The following is a 23,355-nucleotide window of genomic DNA, read 5'->3' as shown; positions in this document are numbered from 1 at the left end:
GCAGTTCATAGCCACCAAAGACAATCTCTGATCAAATAGAAGATCTTCAAGAAAAAGCACATGGCCTGTTCCTTCCCAATTAAACATCAGCCAGGTAAATCCACAGCTCTCAGGTGGGAGAGCTGGCAGACTCGGACACCCCAAAAACTGCCTGTGTTACCCCACACAACCTCCAACTTCTTACTCAGGAAATAACTGGGGGAGGTGATTTCTCACATGATTTATGCTTGCTCTGCCCACCCCAGAGGCCACATTTTCACCTGAGGTACTTGGATCTGCTGAGATCAGGAATAACTATTATTGATACCTAAATGTGCTGAACCCAAACAAGCTGCCTCTCAGACTGCGCACAAACACCCATCCTGCCCATTCCCTGCACTTCCAAAGAGCCAAAGGGCATGGAGTTTTCATGGTTCACTAAGTAGTTAGAAGAGGATAATCATTAACCTGCTGAGGACAGTCTTTCTTTTGTGAGGCCCTTTATCAGGTGATCTTGCTAAAAGACCTGGGGAGGATCTGGGTAAGGGAAGCAATGTTCTGTTCCCACAAAATCCCAACTGTCCCCAGTGTGGAAGGTGTCAGCACAGATGTGAGGTGTGTTTTTGCTGCCAGGTCAGGCCAGCCTGTTACATATGGAACTCTGGATTCATGTGGCTTTGACTGAGTTCCAGCCTAAAGCTCCCAAACATTCAGATCCAGCTCTCCAGAGGTGCCTTTGCCATGGGAAACTTTGGATACGTTAGCAGGCATGACTCACCATACAAGTCCTTTGCACTCAGCTTGGAGGCTCCCTCGGCTTTGCCCATGCTGCCACTGAAAAAGGAAGAAGGTGCAAATCAACCATCCCAAATATTTTTAACATCAGTTTTCACACAGCAGCTCTGCAGTTGCCCAGAGGGACCAGCCCATCCCTTCCTTGTGAAGCATTTCCTTGTGGGCTGTGCTGGCGGCTCCTGTGCAACCCTACCCTTTATCCACACCACAGGCACATGTCACTGAACCCAGCGGTGGAAACAGGACACGGAGCAGCCCAGCCAGGCCTGTCCCCACTAGAGTTACCTTCACAATGTCCCCTGGAAGGACAGCACTCCAGAGGGGCTGGGTTAAGGACAGCAGCTCCCAGTGTGCCATAAATGGGAGTTACAAGGAGACCCCCTGCATGTTATCCCTGAGTCCACCTGAGCCTGAGGCAGTGCAGGAGCCAAGTTGATGATCCCTTCTCAATGGACATGTTGGAGATGTACCCGTTGAAGGCAGGTGCTCAGATACATAACATATCCCATGTAAAAGAGGGTGGAACTGTGTGTAAACAGTTGAGTTTTGGGGCATCAAGTCTCTAAGCACCACATGTAGGGCCGCTGGCCGTGCCTGGGTCATGGGTAGGAATGAGCACCCAGGAGATTACAGAGTTTTCTCTGGCAGAGGACGAGCCAAGTGGGATCTGAGGTACTGTGGTTGGGCTGTACTGCACAGAGAAGTGAGGGTGCCCATGGGTGCCCAGGGGCTGCTTTTTGCTCTGTCACCATGTCCCCCTGAGGGCAGGCAGTGGTTCAGGTGCTCATACCCAGTGCAGGAAGGAGGGAGAGAGCTGGTGGCTCTAGCTCCACTGGGAGATTGCCATGGGCTGCTGGTGGAGAGGCTCCTGGTGTCCCTCTGCTCTCACCACCTAATGTGCCATTATCAAACCCCAGTGCACAGGGCAGGGGATGTGTGAGGCAGTGCCAGCTTGTGAGGTGCCCAGGAGGGGTGAAACGAATGCCAGTGACTTTGGGGATGAGTGGGACTGCTTGGAGCATCCCCTGAACAGTAGGAAGGAGTGGTGCAGGGAGATCCTTACTTTGATGAGCCGGGGTTGCTGTTGAGGGATCCCTTGTGACTCATGTTGCTTCACAGGCCAGGCAACTGCAGCAGAAGCACAAGAGACAGGGTCAGTGGTTATAGAACACGCTCTCAGGTGATTTATCTGTGTGCATCCTGCCCTCCCTGCTTCCAAGCTGGGGTCTCCAAGCAGATGAAGCAGTCAGGTGAGTATAAGGGTGTTACCTCCCTGTTCTCAGTCACCTCTCACTGCTCCAACCTAGACTGAAGGTGACACATCCCAGGATGTTTTTTCAAAACCTATTTCCACCTCTCCCTCTTGCTCTTCCATTCCAGGCACACCCCAACTTTGTGGCATTCCAGCACATCTTTTTCCAGCAGCACTGTCCTGCCTAAGGTTAAAAAGTGACTGAGGTGGCCTTTGCCTCCATGGTCTGTCCCAGATGCCTGTGCCCATGTGCTCATGGCTGTGTGTCCCAAGTAATTTTTCATGCCTAGAGTGCCATTAGCTTTTGTTATGTGGTAATTTTAAGATCTACACCAGCTCTTAAAGTATCTTTACAAGGGGATTGACCACATAAAGAAAAAAAAGATAACTGAATGCTGCTCCACTGACAGCTCAGGGATGAAGGAAAATGTACTGCAGTGAGTGGTTAGTGAAAGGCAGACAGGATCAGCACAGATCATTTTCCTCTTCTTTCCAGTGAGAATTAGAATGTGGGAGAAGATGTGAGAGAGATCCAGGCACTGTTCGGAAAGCAGAAGTGCAAGGAAGTGAAACAAATCCTGAAAATAAGATATAATAAGATCTCAGGGAATTATTTGTTTTGGTATCCAAGCTCTTCACCTCTGCTGCACGTGTGAGCTGAAGGGAAGCCAAGGCAATGTCTTAAAATTTTTTTAAGTCTCTTTTGGAAAGTTCAGGGGCACTTCTCTGCCTGGGTCAGACCCTGCTTACCTCAAAATAAGGTTGTCAGAATTCAAAGGTTCGGCTCTGAAATACTTGTTGCTGGCCTAAAGGAAAAAAATTCCTCAGTGTCCTCAGTGGGATTTCCTGCAAGGGAACTGCTGAGTGTGCTTAGCTTGTGCCAAGGGCTGCCATGACAGCCGTGGGCAGGCAGTGGAGTTTCCTCCAAGGGTTTGTCTTCACTGAATCTAGGCTAAAGTGTGTGTAATCCCCAGGGAATACTTTGGAGTCATCCCTGACACCTGGGATTTCCCCTCTGGAGGCTGACTATCTGCTGCAGGGCTTGTTGTATCATCAGCAGAGCTGCCCTAGATTCCTTACGTATCCGTATTTATTCCTCATGTTGGAACACTTGTGGTATTTTGCTCTGTGTGTTTCACCCTGAGGTGAGGGCAGAGAGAGTTTTCTCACTGATCTTATCAGAACTGTCAGTGGGATGTCAGAGGGATGCATTTATGAGGATGCTGGTGAAGTACTTGTCTGTACACAGACTGCATGGAGAACCCCAGCATGTTTTGGGCTCAGCCTTAGAACTTTCAGCCTGTTTTCTGTCACAGTAACACACTCAGCATGGACACACTGCTAGAAAGGACCCTCAAGTGCATTTTAGTAGCTAGTATGTTAGATTCCCCTTTTTTTGTCTCTCTTGTGGTTGCTACTGAAATCCCTATGCACACCTGTAAGAGGTATAAATTCATAACTACATTAGAATAGAAACTTGGTGGTCTGCCAACCCCTCTGAGTGTAATAAAACCCATCCCTGTGCCCAAGCTTGGATACCTGTGAATTTTTCCTCTCTTAATAGCTGTCTGCTGGTTTCCTTTTACATTCCTTAAACTGTTCCTATCTCCTGGATCTCTTTGTGCATTAGCATAAGATACCTGGAAAAGAAAACTTGGGCTCTTAAAAACCCTGCTATGTTCTGTTTACTCTGCACCACCCAATCACTTGAGTCCCACATGTGATGATAGCTGGGAGTGTTTCTGCATATTAGTGTCATATTTCTGGCTCCCTTTTTCTTACTGCCCCAGGGCCATGTCCTAATGTACTGAAATCCAGGTTACTCCAGCAGGAATGTGTCACCAGGTTTGGCCCATGGAGCTCACACCTGTCCCAGCCCCAGCTGTGAAGCACCAGGAGGAACCAGGGCTCCAGCTAAGGTCACCCTGGTTTTTATTTCTCCTTCCTATGCTGTGTCCAAAAAATAAACCTCTGGGATGTCCTCTTTGAGGAGCCCATCTGGGGCAACCCAGGGTGGCTGCCGGAGCTGCAGACTCCATGGCAGTGGCAGAGGAGTCTGGCTTTGTGGGTGAAGCAGGACCAGCCCTGAATTCTTCATCTCATGGTGGTTAATAAAGTCCTGATGGGATCAGCTGGTGTCCCTAAATGATAAGCTAGCCTGGAAGGCTGTTCTCTCTTCCAGGGTGCCTGTGTCCCAAAGAGGCCATGAAACTGGAAGCAGTGCACACACCTGCCAAGTCAGCAGGTCCTTATCATGCTGGGCTCCCTTTTCTTTATTTATTCCTGCTATTTTCCTATTTGCCCTTTGCTCAGCTCTCCCCGCTGTGTTCAGGCTGTGGCCATGCTCAGCCTTGTGTTGGTCACAGTGAAGGTGTGGTGTGGTGCTGGCCAAGTGAAACCAGGATGGAGCCTCATGCCAAAGCTTTTAATTCCGCGTTAATTGCCGGATATTAATTGAATCTGGACTGGAAGACTGCAAGGGGGAAGGGCACATTCCTAAGGGGTTGGACACTTTCTAATGAATCTGCTAAATCAAGAGGCAGCCAGGCTTGTGAAAGATGAAGGAGGGCTAAGAGCACTTCACCTGAAATTTGGACAGAACCAAGACATGAGAGATGAAGCTGTGGTCTGGCCTTCCCTAGGTTCTCTCTCCCCCGGGAACATCCTTAAGGGCTTCCACAGTCTGCAGCCTCAGCCAGATGTTGTCTTCTCCCTGCCCTGATTAGAAGGTTCTGATCACCCCCTTATCTCCCAGCAGGTGTGGCTGCTGCCTCCTCCTTCCCCAGCGGGAGGAGCATAGGAAGGGAGGCGAGACGCAAGTGTCACCATGCAATGTGTGGCTGTGCAGGTATTACCTTTGAGTCAGCCTAATCAAAGCCAATTTCAAGACCATCACCCACCCTTTTGCTGGAGCAGGGCAGAGTCTCTGCTTGGGTCACCAAGCAAGGCAACTGAGGCTTGCATATGATCATGGTATGAATGAGATACAGACTCCAGGAGCTAAGCCAGGCTCAAATTCAGTCCACTGCCACTGGAGTAACTACAGGGAAGCTAAACTGCATGGCTAAAGTCTAGCACCTTGATCTGGCCCAGGCCAGGAGGTCCCAGAGGACTTAGGGAGGCCAGCACAAATCAGTGCTGAAGGCCATCAAGGTGGGTGAAGACATGCTGTACTTTAAAGCACAGGAAATCCCACTCCCTGACTTTCCGGCCAGTCTTATCCTTGGAGGTCAAATATCCTCCCAAAGACACATGGAGCCGTGACAGGAGCCTGGCATTGTCTGCGCCACATTTCTGTACTTTTATAGCAAATGGAAGCTAGCCATGCATTGTTTTGGCTTTCTCTGAGTCTCTTTGAAGAGGGAGCTGTGACATTGATCCCTCTTCTCCAAGGGTGGAGAAGCACTTTGTGAAGGGAAAGAGTAATACCTCTTTCTCCTCTCTGGGCTGATCTCTGCTATTGTTTTACTTTATTTTTTTAGGTATAGTTTTCCCTTATCTGCTGCGGTCAGACTTCTTATAGGGCATGGGAAGGGCATGAAAAATTCTGGACTCTGGGTAAAGATTGGACAATGTGCAAATATGAAATACTAGTGGAGTTTTAGGGCTATTATTATTATCATCACTGTTAATAACAGCAGCATCTGGTGTTTGTGGATTTTTCTCTTCATGGGTCTAAGACTTTTAAGACTGAGACTGGGTTTGTTGGTATCAGAGAATATAAGGATGTGATTGTAGCAGCAAGGATTTATGCTGGTCAGAACAGAACAGTTTTTGCTGGAACAGTAGAAAAATATGGCAAAACCCCCCAAAACCTTAAACTAAGTGACCTAGGAGTAACAGCAAGTTTTTCCTAGCATATTCTAACCCTTGCCTGTGTTTCCATCAATCATCCTACCGAAAGCTGCTTGGGGCAACAGGACTTCCGAATTCCCCATCAGCCATGCTGAAGGGAATCTCTGCACAAAGAGGTGATGGGGTTTGGGCACTGGTGAGATCCCTGGGGTGGAAATGCTCCCTGGGATCCTGCCTGGGGTGAGAGGTCCAATGTAGCCCTGCTGTCTGTGTGTGTATCCCATGCCAGGGGGATGGGCCAGGCAGAAATGCTGGACTGGCAGCAGCCTTGGCAGTAACATAAAGCGTCAGGAAGAAACATGAGCTGGCCACCACACGATGTTATCTCTTAGACTTCCCAAGACCACAGAAGCTGTCTGTTAGGGCTGCTGGGTGTTTTCCTACAGGAATGTCACGCTGGAGAAAGCTGTTTGATGGGCTGTGCTGTAAAGCTTGGGCTGCTTGGATTCACAGGAGAGCAAAGGGAGCACAGGCACTGTGGTGTGTGTGTGTCCTGTACTGCTCCTGCTCCAGACAGCTCCCTCAGCCCCTGGGAGTATTCCACCAGTTGCCACAATCTATCCTACCCTCTCTGATGGTATAGAAGGAGCTGGCAGGTAGGGAAGGCCACAATCCCACATCAATCTAACAAAACAGCTTTGGGCATTAGTGAGGCACTGGGATATGTGTGCTCAGGGCTCCTCATGAGACACCAGGAGTCCTAAATTCAAACAAACTGGTTTAGATCTCTCAAAGTGGTTGTGAGAGGGAACCCAGGAGCTATGGTTGACTTGAGAACTTCACATGAGTCTCTGGTCTGCTGGTCCAGCCTTGTGGAACCACTCTTCTCCTGCTTTTAGTTGCTTTTCTGAACCTGCCCGTAAGGATGGCTTCAGGGATCAGCAGGAGAAACTCAGGATCTCTGCCAGGAACACGCACTCTTTAAAAAAATAATCTTTGGGTTAGTCAGAAAGCATTAGGAAATGCAAATCCAGAGCAGAGAGGCTGACAGCCAAACAGAGGAACAAGTTGTTGTTTCTCCTTGGAGAAGCAAGCCAGGATCTTGTCCCATCCAAAATTCCCAAACCCGGTTTTTGCAAAATCAGGCCTTGGTTGTTCAGCAGGACCAAGTCAGAACATCATTACTCTGTTTTAACGGTGGTGATTCCTGCTTTGGAATGGGGAACACATCCAGATGACCCTGCCTTGTAGAGCCTGGTGGCTGCAGGAGTCCCCACTGTTATCTGTGTTGTTATCTTACAGCACCCCAGGTTTGGGAAAGTGGCAAGTCCTCTGTTTTTTTCCTCCTTCTACCCTTTCAAGTTACCTTTACAGTGATGGAGCCACTCAGGATCATGGGTCTCTCTGGAAAGACATAGGCCTATGGAAGGAGGGGAGTGGAGCTCTGGGGTGTGTGTGGCATGTGCCACATTCCACCAGAGGCAGTCCCCAGGTACAACCTGCCAGGTGTCTGAAGGATACACTCCCTGCTCTGCACATCAAATTGTTCACATTGTGGAGATTCTCCATAAGACAAGCACCTGGATAAATATAACCCAGCCCAACAGGTCTGGGCAGAGAGGAGCCAAGTGTTCTTCAGCCTCCACAGCAGAAGTGGCAGCTGCTCATTTGGACTGAGGAATCTCAGACCTACAGCCACCCCCGTACCAGCTTTGGTGGACCTTGACCCCACTTTGAACCCCATCTGGATTTCCTGTTGGTCTCCAAGGGGCTGAAATAGAGCCTTGGAAGTTCAGAAACACAAACTGGCACTACAGAGCGAAAGTGCCAATATTTACATATTCCTGATGGGAGATTCGTGAACTACCTACAGAGAGAATGTGTCCATGGTGATCCATGGACACATAAGCAGACCTTAATTTAGGTCCCAGTCCAGAGTCCAGTGGCACTGGAGGCCCTTGCTGCCCACAGGCTGGAGAGGGAAAGGAAAGATCTGAACCAACTAAATATTCCTGCCAGAAAGTAAAACCTTCCTCCCAGAACTACAGCCAAAAGCAAGTCTGGACAGTGCCCTGATCTATAAATACCCAGGGAAAATCCACAAACGGCCACAGTTTTCAAGATCTTGGGAAAAAACTGGAAGCTGGCTCCACTACCCCTCGGAAAGACTTGTTTGCAGAGTACCAGTGCCGAGTCACAGCTCCTAGATTTACACCTTCCCTCTCTGTTGGAGGAATTCTGCAGGAGCTGGGTGGAAGGAAAACAGGGAGCAGGTTTGGGCTTGCTGTGTGTCTTGCCAGGGGTTCCAAGGTGAGCATTATCCATGCTTGGGCTGCAGTTTAGAAAGCTAGAGAGCCAGGCCCAGAAACAGCACATTAAATATTAATGGATGCATTTGGAAAGATGGAGGAAGATGAATGAGCATTCCTTACATAAAACCTCATTAAATGGTTTAAATTAAAAGACCCCAGTTCAAAACTACCCGACTGGGAGAAAGTGTCATGTGAGTCACTTGTACTGCCCAGGAAGAAAAACCAGCATGACGTGTTCCCTTGGCTTCCTGGGAAGAGAGGAGTTTTGTGAAGAATTTTGTAGCTTTTTCCCCTCTGTCCTGTTTTTGTTTTGTGCCCACACCTTCTGTGAGCTAATCCTGTCCCTAGCACCACCCAGCTCCTGAGAGGTGGGAGCCAAGGAGCTGTGGGAGGCTGGAGCTGGCCGTGGGACTGTCTAGGCAGGATGCAAGGGAAAGGCTGGATGGCTCCAGAGCCGCCAGGACCTGTGGGTGTAGCATGCCTGGTATTCAAAAAGTTTGCTGAAGAAAGCACTGGTTGTTGTCATGCTGAAGGTTTCTCTGCTCTGCATCCTTATTCAACTCACAACCCCCCAGAATTATCCCCTTTTCCCAGCCTGGTGCTGTACTCTGGGCACTGGTTCACCAGCAGCAAGGGGTTTAAAGCTGTGATTTTTAGAAACGGGAAGGATTTCATACTTTTGATGAAAGGGAAGCTTTTTCTTTGCTCTGTCTAAAAATCAGGACTCAAAAGATCAGCCAGTAAAAATAGGGAGTGACTCTGCCTGTGCATGTCATATTCCAAAGCAGGATGGCTAACGGCTGAGCCCAGCCTGGAGGAGGGCATTAATCGCCTCTGTGTTCAGGCAAAACACCAAAATCCTGAAACTGGCTGCATGCTTATGTTCCTGGCTGCAGGCACCAGCTCTCAGAGCTGTTCCTCATGTGCACCTCCTGCAGAGCTGGAATATTTCTCTGATGGCTTTTCCAAGCTCAAAGGCATCTGTAGAACAGCTGGGAGACTCAGTGAAAGGCTGGCACCGGTGGGGGTTGCAGACTGCCCAGCCCTGGAAATGTCCAAGGCTGGATTGGATGGGGCTTGGAGCAACCTGGTCTAAGGGAGGGTATTCCTGCCCATGGCAGGGAGTGGAGCTGGGTGGGCTTTAAAGTCCCTTCTAACCCAAACCATCCCAGAATCTGTGAGGATGGGCTAAAGCTTGGATGGAGTTGTGAGGATTCCTGTTGTGTCCTTACTGCTTCCCACAGTAATGTCACAGCTCAGATGGACAGAAGCACAGTGGACAGGTGTTTGTCATGGTGGGATTTCCAGGAACAAAGTTCAGGACTGTGACATCCATGCTGGAAGGTGGTGCTCTGTTTATTCCAAGCACCCACAATGAGACTGCTTCCAGAAGCTTCAAATCTGCTTGGTCCAACAGGGACCATGCTGATATCCCTTGGGTGGTCCTGGTTTGTCTGGTGGGAATCAATCATTTCTCATTAGGTGTGCATGTACAGGTAGGGGACAGGCTGACCTTGCTGTTTGAGCTAATCACTCAAGTGTCTTACTTTTCCTTTAGAAGACTGCTGTAATGTGTAAGAACACGGTGCCCTCCTCACATCAATCCTGTGTAATCCCTAGAGCCAGCCTCAGCATTCCTGCCTCCTTACCCCTAACAGGACAGCTGTAAAGCCTAACAGATGCATTTGGCAGGCAGATTAATTTTCCACAGTAATTCCCAACCTTTACCCCCAGGCAGAATACACCTGACCATCCTTGCCTAGCTACTGCCAGCCCAAACTGGGCTGAAAAGCACCAAGCAAAGCTGGGGGGTGTGGCTGTTTCCTCATCCCCTCAGGAGGGGCAAGAGGGAGTCTTGTTTGTCAGTGCACTCCCAATGCTGACTGGTTGGTGAGCAAGACAGAGCTGCTGAGATCCAAGGGACCTTTCTACTACCTCCTCCTAAGGAAGGGCATTTTTGGTCACTCCCTGAAATGCTGATTCACTTCCCTGGCAGAAATTCAGGCATGTAGCAGGGCAGTTAGCATGCCAACAGCTTTTTCTCTATTACAGAAAAGCTGTTATTAGGCTGAGAGCCACTTTGGGGCCACGTTTAGCTTCAGTTTGTCTCCAGCAATGTCAGCTCAAACTCTCTGGGGTTCGATGAAGATTGGTAAATCTGCAGAAGTAATTGGTCAATCTGAACTAAAAATCCTTTTCTGCCTATGTAGAAAGGTCACAACATCCCATCTTTCCCCAAAGAAAGGGAGAGGGCTGCAGCCCAACTCCCTCTGCCTGTACTAGGGAGGAGCTATTCCACTCTGCTCCTGTTCCAGATCTTTGTCCATAGCAATAGGGGTTTGGGGCTTAGGAAGCATCAGTAATTTTCATTTCCTGCTCTAAAACTCATCCTGGGCTTTTTGTTGGGAGGGTGGGGCAGAAGAATTAAGGGAGGAGATTCATCTCTTTAAAATCCCATTTGATATTTAAGGCTTTTCCAGCCTTTTTAAGCTAATGATGACAACATTCATTGCTATCTCTTCCCATCCTATGTTGTGCTTCCTACTCATATCCTGCCCGGGTATTTTTGGCTATTTGTAACAATTCATTTGAGCTAAACTTGGCACATGGAAAATCAGCTCTGAGTGTCACTGCAGGAAAACAGCCAGTTTAACCAGCTCAGTGGTAGCTCCTGGAGATGTGGTGGGGCTCAGGTCAGCTTTTGGTCTGAAAACATCACTTTAGCTTTTTTAGTAGTACTCTAACGTAGCTTTTTCCTTCTGTAGTTGGTATTTTCATATATATTATCATGGTAGATAAAATTTTAAATGGAAAAATGGTGATTTATCCCTTCCCATTCACCTCTAAAAGGCAGAAGTGGGAGTTCATGCAAAGGGACTTTTGCTGTCCATTACTGATTTGTTTTATGTGCAAAATGCTGAGATTTTTGGATTTTCACAGAGTCCCTATAGGAGCCATTATATTCATTGATGGTACAAAACACGTTCTGCTTCAAAATACTCACACCCAGCTGAAGGATGCTCTGCTTTGTTTCTGGGATCAGAAGACAAGATGTACAGTCACCGGAAATCACTGGGTTGATTTCCAATGTTTGGGCTTTCAGTGAAGCTGTGGATGAGACCACAGAAGGGTTTTTCGGCCTGAACATCCAGTTACCCAGTAACCAAAACAGTCCCAGGAGAGATCATTCCAAAACCAAAATAAACCCCATTCCCTTTGCCCTTTGTTTTGTATAGAATGGAAGGATGTGTGAGGCTGGGTTTATCAAAATAATTCAAATGGCAGTTTCTAATCTTGCGGTACAGAATTGTTTTAACAATCTTGCCACAAAAAAAATTTAATCTCTTGCAAGGGCGAGGAGGAAAAAGCACAATTGGTCCACGCAGAGGCTGAAATGGGAGTCTGAGCTGGGCTAGGAGGAACCAGACTGATTCCGGGGCTGGAAGGGGAAAGAAGAGTTTCCTGCAGTGCCTTAGAGAGAAAAGGCCTCCCTGGCCACTGCTGTGTGCCCACAGGGTCTTTGGCACAGACATTTCCAGTTCCAAAGGCTAAAGCTGTGCAAGGCACATGAAGGACAGGGTTTCTGCTCTGGGAACCCCAGCACTGTGGAGCAGGTTTGCCCAGGGAGGTTGTGCCATCTCATTCTTGGAGATTTTGAAGAACACAAGGAGTGAACTGTGCAGCCTGTTCTGATTTCAGAGCTGACCCTGGCTGAGGTTGGACTGGAGATCTCCTGAGGTGCCTTCTGGCCTGGATAACCCTGTAATCCTCAGAGGAGAGGGTGAAAGGAGCAAGAAATCCCTTTTATGCCAGGTGGGCAAGGTGTGTATGGAAGGATCAGGGCAGCTGGTACGCACTGGGGCCAACACAGGCCACGTGGATGTTCCTGCAGCCAAAGGGGAGCCAGGTGGTGCTTCCCATGACCTGGGGTTTAAAACCACTGAACTCTCCTTGCTGGCCTGACTGTCATTGGGGTCTGATCCTTAAATGAGCCATAGGTTTGTGCATCCCCTCTGGAGCAGAGAAAGGTTGGCAGAAGCAGAGTTGTGCTTAAACATGCACACTGGAGAACCTGGTATATTCTGGGAAGGTTGTTCTGAAGGGAGGGGTAGGTGGCCCTGAGAGCACAGGAATAGCTGTGGTTTGGGAAGGACAAAGGGCTGTTCCTGGTGCTCCCCAGCCAGGTGCTCCTGAATCCTGCCCTGGGGGCCTACAGCTGAGCTCATGGATGCTCATGGATGTCATGAGCTACCCAAGTGCTCCTTCAGCTTGAGTTGTCAGGACAGGATTCCGAGAGAAGGACCTGTGTGTCCATCACCCACACAGCACTGGAGCAGAGCACAGCCTCTGTGAGCAGCATCCTGGGAGCCACAGGCACTTGGCAAGGGCAGATCATGTTGGAAGAGCTCTGGGAAAATACCAGGGACTTCTGAGGATGGTGGCAGCCCAGATCTCCCCCATAACCACCTCCCACTTCACATCATCCTTCTCACCTCTGACTGTTGGCTCACCAGCTGTTGCCAGGCAGGGAGAAGGGATCAGGGAGCAGAAGTGTCTCCAGCCTCATGCCAGGTGTGGAGCAGATGTTCTGGGACCTGTCTGGTCTAGTTTGCACGTGGCTGTGGCAGGGCTTTGGCTGCTTGGCTCATTTCAGGGCTCCCTTCCTGGGCTCTGACTAAACCTGTACAACATTTCTTTCCACTGAGCAGTCACTGAGGCCAGAGCTCCTCTCCTCCCTTCCATCCTCCCCTTGGCTCAGAAGAACCAGGAACATCTGCCTGAATGTGGGGTGGCCTATCACCTCGCCCATCACCTGCCCTCGGTTCTGCTTGGTGGCAGGCTGGGGGCACACACGGCTGCAGCACTCCTGGATACCTGGAGGAGAAGCCAGGAACAGGACAGGAGCACAGGAAGCCTCTCTGCATTTCCCAGCCTCCAGCAGTGGGAGTGAAGAGCTCCTGGTACCCTTTTCCATCCCTGAATTTCTCCAACTGCATTTGTCCAAGGTCTGTAAACTTTGGACATCCTGACTAGCCTGTGGCAGGATGCTCCGTGCTTGGCTCTGCACGGTGCTCTCAGCCACCTCCTCTTGTTTCTGCTGCACTCACCAGCTGCTGGTTTCATGGGATGCCCCCCAGCTCTGTCAGCAGGAAGCAGCTGGTCCCTCATTCCCTGTCTCCATGCCAGGGGCTGTATCACACATATCAAGGAAAGCAGCATCTCAGTGTCCCTCTCCCAAGCTGAAGAGCACTGGAAGTTTCAGGGCTGAAGTCACAGATACAGGGGCTGCTCCTGGTTTGTTTTTAAGCTCAGAGCAGACACAGCAGCAGCAAAAGGTGCTTCCTTGTCAAGAGATTGCTCGGGCAGCCGATGGCCCAACCACACCTTGGGTGTTACCTGCTCGTTCTGGCAGAGACCAGCAATGAGCACAGCTCTGGTACATTTGCTCTCAATTTATCCTGTTGAACCTGCTTCTGCCTCGCTCTGTGCAGCAGCTTTCTGACAGAGGCACAGCTTTTCTGGCTTTTTTTAAGCTACTGAAACTTTATCAACCTATTTTCCAAGCAGTAGCAATTCACAGTAAATCTGACAGTCTTGAAGTTATCCCTGAGAGTCTTTCATGCTACTTGTACACTCCTGCCCTGCACCTTTTGTTGCAAAACAAACAAGGGGGAAAAATCCAACCCAATATTTTCCTTGTGTTTTGACTCTGGCTTGAATGCCAGGTTGGAGTAAGTATGTAGTTGGATGTTAGACTAGAGCCTTCCTTCACCAGTTGGATTCCCTGCTATGGAAACTGCAGGGCAGCTAGAGATTCCTAACTTACTCTCTTTAGGAATCATGGAAAGATAAAATAAATAGACAGAATCATAGAATCAGCCCTTTGACTTCAGTGGGTCAAAGTGTCATTTCCATCACTCAGATGTACCACTCCCCTCTCACAGTTTGGCAGTCTTTCAGTTCTCCTGAACTGAAAAAGAAGTGAATCAGGAATGTGCCTGCTTGCATGACCAGGTCTCAAACCCATCAGGAGATCAGGCAGAGATGCTGGTGTGCAGGTACCTGGTGGTACAAGACTCCGTCCCCCACCAGCCTGAGGGCGTAGACTCTCCTCTCATGGGGAAGTGGATCATGCCTGTTAAAGCCCACATAACTCCAATGAGAGGATTTGTTTGGGTGTAGTCTGGGGTACCCTCTCCATCCCAGAGATCCTGCCTGTGTTATATATCACAGGATAGTGTGCAAAACCTTTTGGTGGTCTGTACCTGGACTGAGGAGCCACCCCTACTACCTAACCTTACCTCCACACCTGCACAGGCTGTCTGGGTACATGTTATTCCTCTTCCTTTTTCAAGGACTTTTGAAAGTCCCATATCTCGGCCCAGAAGCCATGCTGAGAGCACTAGGTACCAAAAACAGGACAAACTGCCTGGCTGTGTGAAAGTCAGAGTTACACGTTAACCTGCGGGAATGGCCACAGACAAGGCCATTTGCTCCTGCCCCAGAGGAAGACATTAATATCTTCCCAGAGAAAAGAGGTTTTAATTAGTGCTCCCTTCTGCAAAGAGCCCAGCTCTCCTCCTCTGTCTCCTCAGCTGAACACAGCTATAATTAAGAGGCAGTAGTGTCAGGAATGAGAGTAGGCTCCAGCCTATGATTTATTAAGGGATATCGTGGGTGCAAATTACCTTTCTCTCTTCTCCTCTCCCTGGTGTTTTTATGAAGTGAATTTGCTGATAAAAGGATTGTCTCAGGCTCAGGCAAATGGACACCTCTGTGTTTATCTCAGCACCGACAGTGAAGTCACTGCTTTGCCTCCATAGAGTCGCCACTGAAAGCCTCAAACCTGACTTATCATAATGTCATAAATTGAATGGTTTGGGTTGGAAAATAGTTCCATTTCCCTTTATGGGAAATGGACTATGCCCTGTCCCTCCCTTCCGCTAATCCAGGTTGCTCCAAGCCCTGTCCAGCCCGGCCTTGAGCACTTCCAAGGATGGGGCAGCCACAGCTTCTCTGGGCAACCTGTGCCAGGGCCTAAGCACCCTCACAGGGAAAAAATTCTTCCCAAAATTTAATGTAAAGCCACCCTCCTTCAGCTTAAGGCCATTCCACCTTGTCCTGTCACTCCATGCCCTAGTGAAAAGGGCACAGAGGAATTTGGAGTACTTGGAAGAGTTTGTATCCACAAGTCACAATTATGGCTGGCAGCAGTGGTGGGACAAGGATTGACCCAAGAGAGTCCTGATGGTGGCATTGAGGAATGAGTGACAGACTAGGACAAGCCACTGGCATGTCCACAGCAGTGAGGTGGGTCAGGTTTGGGATTCACTTTGTATTTGCTGGTGAGGGAATCTGGAGCCACACTCAGCTATAGTTCCAGCAGCCAACATTAGTAAGGCATGAAGAGATTCTCAGCTCCAAGATGATCCCCACTTCTGTCCATCCTGAGTGACAGGGAAGTTAGGTGTAAACAGTCTGGGGGAGGGTGGTGTTGACTCAGCCTGATCCCAATCGCCATCCCACCAGCAGCACTACTTCACTTTCTGAATCAGCTGTGGTGCCTGAACTTTGGTTTATTGCCATTTGGATGGGCTGCACTTTACCTTTGTAGGATATAGATCTGGACAAGTTGAGACTGATAAGACAGAGGAAGGGAAAAAAGAAAAAAGGAAGCAGGAAGGACTAAACTTAAATTCAAATTATGAAAGCTTTTGGGAGTCAGTGCCCCAACCAGAAACCAAAAATAAATAACCAAAAATAATAACTAGAAAATTCTTTCTGTCCCACTCCAAGGCAGTGCTGAAAGACCTTAGACCACAAATGTGGAGTGTTCCTGTTCCACCAGCCATGGAAAGTTCTGCCTTCACCTGGGGCAAGGCTAGGTTGGAGGCCCATGAGCCGTGAGGGCTCATTTGTGCCACACCTGCCCATCACAACAGCCAAGGCTGTTGCAAAATCCCATCCTGTCACCCTGAGGGTGCTCAGCTCCTCCATTACAGCTGAAATTGCTGCTAGAAGCTGTGTCACTGTCCAGGGAGTGGGAAAGAAGAGACGAATAGGTGGGCTAATGCCTCTACAGGTGAAACCCCAAGTGTGGACTGGATAGGGGAATGTGCCCCTGGCACTGGAGATGAGGATTTCTCACATGTGAGATGTGTTTGCCCATCTCAGCAGGATAAGGAGAACCTTTGTGGGAGATGCTGGTGAGAGGAGTTGATTTGAACCCTCCTCTGAAGGCAGGGATGGGTGTAAGGGGACAGAGCATCCCAGGAAGGGTCAAGGTCTGTGCCAGATGGGCTGGAGCAGCCCAGCCTCTGCCACCAGCCTCTTCCCTTGTGAGGGTCCCTGCATCCCACTGTGCCTGCAGGAGCAGGCAGCTCCAGACCTCACTTGGTGCTTCCAACCAAATCAGGGCCCCAGCTGCTTGTCTGGGCACTTCAGTCCCTGTCCCAGGGCAGCTGAGCAGGCAGAGCCTGTGACTCCCCACTTCTTCCCGGGGGTTGGAAGCTTTTGTTCTCTTCCTCGGCAGATCCTCAGTGGCAGTGAGCACGTTGCAGAAACGCCCTTGGGAGCACTTGGGGAATGGGAACAAGGGCTGGGCTCTCCTGGGGAATTACAGTTCAGGTGAATGGGAAATATCTCCAAACCGGTCCAGCTCAGCTACACACCCTTCCCTCCCTTCTTAATTGCAATTCTTCCTAATTTATCTGGATTGCCAGGAAGTAAAATGCCAGGACTTTTTTGGTTACCCCCCTGGCATCGTGCATTTCAATTTTGGAGGCGGTACTGTCGCCAGCCCAGGAGAAAGGAAAACTCTCGCTGCCTTGGGAAAAGACAAACCCTACCTATGTGCAGCGACGGCCATGTCCATGTGGGAGCAGCTCTCCCTGGATTCTCTTCCTTTCTCTCTTAACACCTAAATATTTTAGGGATGGGTGACAGCATATTTTTCCCTGACCCTGACATATCAAAGCCACTGCAAGCAGACAGAGATGATGTTCAGAGCCTCCCCACTCCATGAAAATCCTTCTGCTCTGCTGCATTCCTAACTCTGGTCTTGTGGTCAGGTGGAGACCCAGAGCTGCTAAACTGTGCTCTCATGCCTCCTGGGCCTCCTTGGATCTCATCTCCTGCATCTCTCAAGTGTTGTACAGTGCCTGGCACCATTTCTGGTGCGCAAGGACTGCCCTACAATGCGGTTGGATGAGAGGGAGGGTTTCCTTCTTTTCCACCCTTCCTCTCCCTTGGAGTGGGAAACATGAGTACCTCCTGGCCAGGTAGATGGGTATGTTTCTGTGCACCTGCAGTGCCTTGGCCAAACAGGTGGTTCAGGAGTCCATGCTGGCAGAGCCAAGTGCTGTTGGATCTGCTGGCACTCCATGGGAGCTGCCATGCCAGGCAGAGCTGGTAAAGCTCTAGCAGAGTTCAGGAGGTCAACACTGTCTCTCCAGCAAGTTGTAGCAGTGGACTTTTACTTGGCACTTCTGCTTGGGGTCACTAGGTTAGGCTCAAGAACTTTCCAAGGGTGATTGTTTTATTGCCAGTGACACCAAACTTACAGGCTAAAGGCCGTGCATTCCTGTCCAGCCTGGAGGGAAGGGCAGCTCTGCTGACTGCACTTGTGGAAAGGAGTCATAAGCCCTGATCAGCCCCATTCAAGGACTAAAACACTGAGTCTTTTTCAAAACCACAAACCTGCCCTGGCCCAGTACTTCAGAGAGACCATGGCATGGAAGGGAGAAAGCCAAGAGTATGACAGAAAGTGCTCCAAAGCAGCAGTTCTGGATCCAGCCCTCTGGGAATAATACTCCAAGAGTCCCCCACGCACTCAGGACTTATTTCATATGGATGTTTCTCAAGCCCACACAAGCCAATGCATTTGTTCTCCCTGTTTCACTCCTTTCTTTTTCACCACAAGGACTGAAACCTCCTGAGTCCTACAGTGCATTAGCGTTTCTTCTGAATCTTTCTTTTTCAGAATGATCCCATGACCCTATGAAAAGCATTTTGTTTTCCAGCACATTCCAAGACATCTCATCCAGGGGCAGATGCCAACAAACCTCTGGCAGGTTTGGCCCTGCAACCGTGCCCCAGCAGGGTCTCCTCTCCGAATCCATAGCCTGGTTGAGTGACCAGAGCAAGCAGGCCAGGGCTCCTCCTGTGCAACCCTTCCCTGTCTCTTCATGCCCTTGGATGAATCCAGGCAGGTAGCCATGATAATTTGTCACCCGACAAAATGGTGGCTGCTGTGACATCACCAAAGACAGCATCTGCTCTGCAGTGTCCTTCACAGAAACATCATGGTTGGAAGAGACCTTCAAGATCATCTAGTCCTACCCTTGACCCATCATACCATCCGTGGGAGTTGGGCAGATGGAGAGACCCAGGAGCAACGACCTGCAGGGCTGTTTCAGGCTTAAGGCTAGGCTCTGTCACTCTGACTGATGGGGCGTGGTTTGCAGTCAGCAAAGGCGACTGAAGGCACATTCTCTCTGCTCCTGCGATACCTATCCTGTGGCTCAGAAGACATTTCCTCCTGGTGCTGAGCAGGATCCCAGCTGCCCTCCTCTCTCATGGTGTCTGTGCCCACCCTGACATGTGGGGTGATGGCAGAGGCAGAAAGCCAAGGACTCAAAGCTTGTCTTGGCAAACTGCTCCATGGCCCATCGCGAGCAGTGTGTGCACGTCACAGCTGTTCTCCGGCGTCACTCACAGCTGCTCCCTTCCCGGGACTTCACCAACAACCAGTTCAACAATGCTGGTACTAAACTTTTCCTCAGGTGCCCAAAAACATCCCCTGTTCCTCTAAGCTCTATGATTACATGACAAACCCACCCTGCCCTGCTGAGTACAGCAGAGTAGATCCTGCTCTAGACCACCTGGAGAGCTGAGACACTGTTGGACACGAGCTCCTTCCCAAGGCTTCAGCTGCAAAAACCAGCAGCAGGAACAATGCAGGCCTGACCACAGTGGATCTGAGCTGTAGTGTTGTCCCAAACACCAGCTCAAGCCTTGGTTTTAAACATGGCCAACCAACGACCTTTGCCTCTCACGGACACCCTCCCATAGTGGATCTGAAGTTCCTCTTCCCAGCCCTGTTTTAAAAGGCTCCTTGGTTCAGCACTGCTGCCTGCCCTTTCTGTCTGTGAAGGACTAATTTTCCTTCTTAATTGACTGAAAACTCACAGAGCAAAACAGAGCCAGGAATGCGCTGTTGCCTGTGGCATCTGTGAGCAAACCGTGTGTGGGTCCCTGCTGTATCAGCTGGGGGCTGAACCTCTGTCTGTCACTTCTTTACTCAGAAAAAGTCCTTTTTTGGAGCACATGCCAGCCAAATTCTGGCACTCCTAGATAAGCAACTACCAATGGATCTGATCCCGGATTTTACTACTGTGCTGTGTCACAGTTATTTCCAGTATTTGAAAATAATGTCAGTCACATCATTTGTCCCTGAGCCTTGTCCTCGGTGGAGTTTGCACTGGCATTTTCCAGGAAAATAAGAGAAAGGGGACGGGAATGGACTTATTAGCGTAGATGAAATCTCATCAGGAGGCAGAGCTGTCACGCGAGGGAACAGGGCAGCTCCGAGCTTCCCTCAGTGCTGAAATCGGGTGGCGAATCCTGCCAGGATGAGGGGTAGGGAGAGCTGGCCCACCAAGACCAGCAGCTCTTTGAGGGGCCCGGCGGGGAACGGCCTGAAATTCTACACACTTCCCCAAAAGAGGAAACCCCGAGGTTTGCAAACAAACAGCTGCTCAAAACTACGTCTCCAGACTTCATTAGGAACAGAAAAAACGCTTCGTTCCGTGCCAAATGGACCTTTCGCTGCCGAGAAAGTGCCACCTACTGGATCTCACCCGGTGGGGAATCACCAGGACGGGAAAAAAACTCAGAAAACACAATGCTGGGAAAAGTACTTTTTTTTCATATTTTTAAACTAAAACAACAGAAAACTACACTGATAGTTCTCCCAGCCACAACCTCTCTCCAGCCATTCTCCCTCCACAGCAGAATCAGACAGACTTTTGAAGTGGATAAAAGCTAGGGAGGGGTATGAAATTTTAGGATTTGCAAAGAGAGACTCACCGGTGCTGAGAAGCCGCTCTCGTCTCCCGCAGTTCGCTCAGCTCCCGTGAGTTCTCTCCCAGTTTTCCGTGTCTTCCTAGTTAAATCCTGCTGCCATTCTCCAGCAGTCAAGCTCCGTGTCCTGCCTGCACAGGCTGTGAGCCCGATGCCCCGAAGGCTGAAGGAGAGTGGGAGGCAGAGCCCACCCGGCACCCCGGCCTGGGGGTCCCCTTGCCGTGTCTCCCCGCTGCCCTTTCCTCCCGGTGCCGCTCGCCGCGGATGTCTGAGAGCAGGTGACAGAGGTTCCTTGGCAGAGGAAGAGAGGAGGGGAGGGATGTGGAGGCAGCGAGAGGTGGAGCTGGGACCCGGAGCAACAGGTTACTGTATAACCAGGAGCCGGTGGCCCCTGGAGCGCCGGGGGCTGCTGCAGCCTTCGCCCACTCCCCAGGCAAGGCGACCAAGAGCTCAGGAGGGACGTGTTAAACTTCGGGTTTCTTGCTCCCGAGAACATTTTGTACCCAATGGGAAGGTTGAAGGTGGCGAGGGGAGGTGAAGGAGTGCTTGGAGCTCAGTTTTCCATCGCCGGTGAGGGAGGGGACGTGCTGCCCAACCGCCTCATGGGGGGAACAAGGCACCTTTTGTGCAACCCAGGGCTCTCCTCAGCGCTGGCTCGCGGCTTGTTTTCCTCCAGCATCGCCCCTGCCTGCTCTCTGTCCCGACGTCTGCCTCAAGGAAAGGTGTTGGGAGACGGAGGGAAAAGGCAAAGCGTCCTTTCTCTCCCATTCCCCAAAGCAATCAGGGGTGCGGAGCAGAGTCCCCTTTGGGGACTCCCTCTGTGGCACTGTGTTCCTTGGGGTTATATGGCCATAAAACCCCAGCTCCTCCATGGAAGGCAGTAGGTTTAGATGCGATATTGGGAACAAATTCTTCCCTGTGGGGATGCTGAGGCTCTGGCACAGAGAAGCTGTGGCTGCCCCATCCCTGGAATTGTTCAAAGCCAGGTTAGACAGGGCTTGGAACAACCTGGGATAGAGGAAGACATGCTTGGCGGGGAAGGTATCAGCTGGGTCATACCGATGCATCCATGGCAGGAGGGATCATTCTGGTTAGCTATTCCTCTCCCAAAACTGAGGCTTTTGAGAGTGTTTTTGTGGAAGTTCACGTGTCTGCAGGCTTCCCCACCATGCCCACGCTGTGTGTTGAACCCCTGCCCTGTCCGTGTGAAGTGAGACCCCGTGTTGCTGACCCTGGGAGGAAACAGCTGTAACTGCGACACTAGGGAAAGAAACAAGGAAAAGCTTCCCCCTCAGGACAGCGGTCTGGGAGAAGCCCAAACTCCTTAGCTTGACATTTGCTGAGTTCCCCGCTGCTGTGGGTTTCTTTGAGGGGCTTCTGCCCAGCGCGGGCCTGGCCCGTGTCCAGGTGCCGCACGGAGGAGCCGCCCCGTGAGTTCCTGTGGGAGGAATGCGGCCGGGTGAGCCGGGCGGGCAGGGGGAGAGCAGCTCCCTGCTGACAGTCGGCATTTTGGCAGCTCGGCTTTGACAGGACCACGACCTCTCCTGCTGCGGGAGAACACGAACCGATACTCGGTGTGACACTCCCACCCAGTGCCCCGTCATCCTCATCAGGATCCCCGGGGATAGATTGTGAAAACGCGGCCAGCCCTAGGAAAGGCAGGATTTAGGGAATATACCTGCTGTATCAGACAGGAGAAGGGATATCAGTCCATCACAACAGAAATGCAGTGGGAATGTCAGCTGTGCTGGAGCCTTGTGAGCCTCAGCAGCCAGAAGGTTTTGTGCAGGAGATCCCTAGTCCCTGAAATGCATCACTGGGGTATTTCAGGAGGACTGCTGGGCTAGGCTGACTTTCCTGGGATGCAAACAGGGAGTTGACACGATGGTGTTTTAAGGCACTGCTTCCTATCCAGCTCCACATTCACAGTGAGGACAGGGCTACTGTGAGCTGCTGTGCCCCACAGCAAATCTCTTAACTGCTCTGCAGAGGCAGCAACTTTTCCTCTGGGCAGGGAAGAAAACCACAGTGGAGCTTATTACACCTTCCCAGCTGTCCCACCTGACAGCTGGTGCCGGTGGGGGTGGGCCAGAGGCAACTGGAGAATCATGGAATGGTTTGGCAGGAGGGAATCACCCTGTGGTATGCTGGTGGTTTCTGGCATGGCTCCCAGGTGTGGAATCAACTGAGTGCATGTCCTCGGCCTCCCTCCTTCACTGGAGCACCAGGCCACTCCAGAGGGCCATCATAAAGTCATGGGCCCATAACACCCTATCTCCCAGTATCTCCAATTTGGAAATCCCGGGAGGCTGACTTGCCTCTCGGGATCAGCCTTTTAAATCAGGTTGGCGGCAGACACCCCTGTGATGGCTCGAGAACAAAGACTTGTCGAGTAAACACCACCCAAACCCAGCTCCTCAAAATATGTGTTCCTCTAAATTTTTAATGCTGTTTGCATCCAACTTGCTTGTCCTGTTTCAGAAGGGCTGGGCCTCGTAATTAAAAGCTCCAGCGATTGTATGTCTGGCAAATGTCACCAATGGCTTCACTGTGTGTGCCCTGCTTCTCCAAGCAGTGGGAACGGTTTGGAGAGTTTCCTGGTTAGGGAAACTCTGAAGCTGATTCACTTTGGGTCTTTGTACCACCTCAGAAGGGAAAGATGCCACCGTGAAATCAGGTACACCAACACAATGACAATTCCCATTGAAAGCCTGGAAATACTTGGGATGAAGGAATTGTCTGAAGCTTCCAGGCTTCATCCTTCATCACAGAGTGCAGGGCTGTCAACAGTAGCAGTACCCCACAAAAGAGTTCATGGACAATTTTATCTGGAATTGGAAAACTGAAACCAGAGCTGTCCTGCCCTTGTGAGAGTGCAAGTCCAGGTTGGTGCCAGTTGACCCCAGCAGGCACTTACAGCCTGCCAGGGCTCTGAGCAGTTGCAGCCATCAGGCCCTGCCCTGAAATGAGCCAAAAAATTAATGTTTGTTATCCTCTGTGCATTTTTACCCCATGCCTCACTATCACCAAGTACTGGCACTCTCTGCTGATCCTTGTTTTTCACCTGGATGATGGGAAGGGAGCAAAGGGTTCTCAATGTTTTATAATTCATATTTTGTGTTTATTTTGTTTGTGGTG

At 50.4% G+C, this 23,355-nt stretch overlaps 1 protein-coding gene across 3 annotated transcripts in view; it reads right to left on the bottom strand.

Moving 5' to 3' along the window:
* EPS8L2 (EPS8 like 2) overlaps nt 1–20,542 on the bottom strand; it is a 48,409-nt gene extending 27,867 nt beyond the window's left edge. The window contains exons 1-3 of one of the 3 annotated variants that reach the window (XM_009097276.4): nt 20,224–20,542; nt 1,838–1,902; nt 758–813 (exon numbers count right to left, since the gene is read on the bottom strand). In XM_009097276.4, the coding sequence (XP_009095524.3) occupies nt 758–813; nt 1,838–1,881 (100 nt within the window). In that variant the 5' untranslated portion in view covers nt 1,882–1,902; nt 20,224–20,542. The remainder of the gene's footprint in view (nt 1–757; nt 814–1,837; nt 1,903–20,223) is intronic. The other 2 variants (XM_018922153.3, XM_050975118.1) reach the window with 2 other exon arrangements.
* Between the last annotated feature and the right edge of the window lie 2,813 nt (nt 20,543–23,355).

Source organism: Serinus canaria, chromosome 5 (genome assembly GCF_022539315.1).
Source record: "Serinus canaria isolate serCan28SL12 chromosome 5, serCan2020, whole genome shotgun sequence".
Classification (NCBI taxonomy): domain Eukaryota; kingdom Metazoa; phylum Chordata; class Aves; order Passeriformes; family Fringillidae; genus Serinus; species Serinus canaria.
This window is presented reverse-complemented; position numbering and strand designations above follow the sequence as displayed.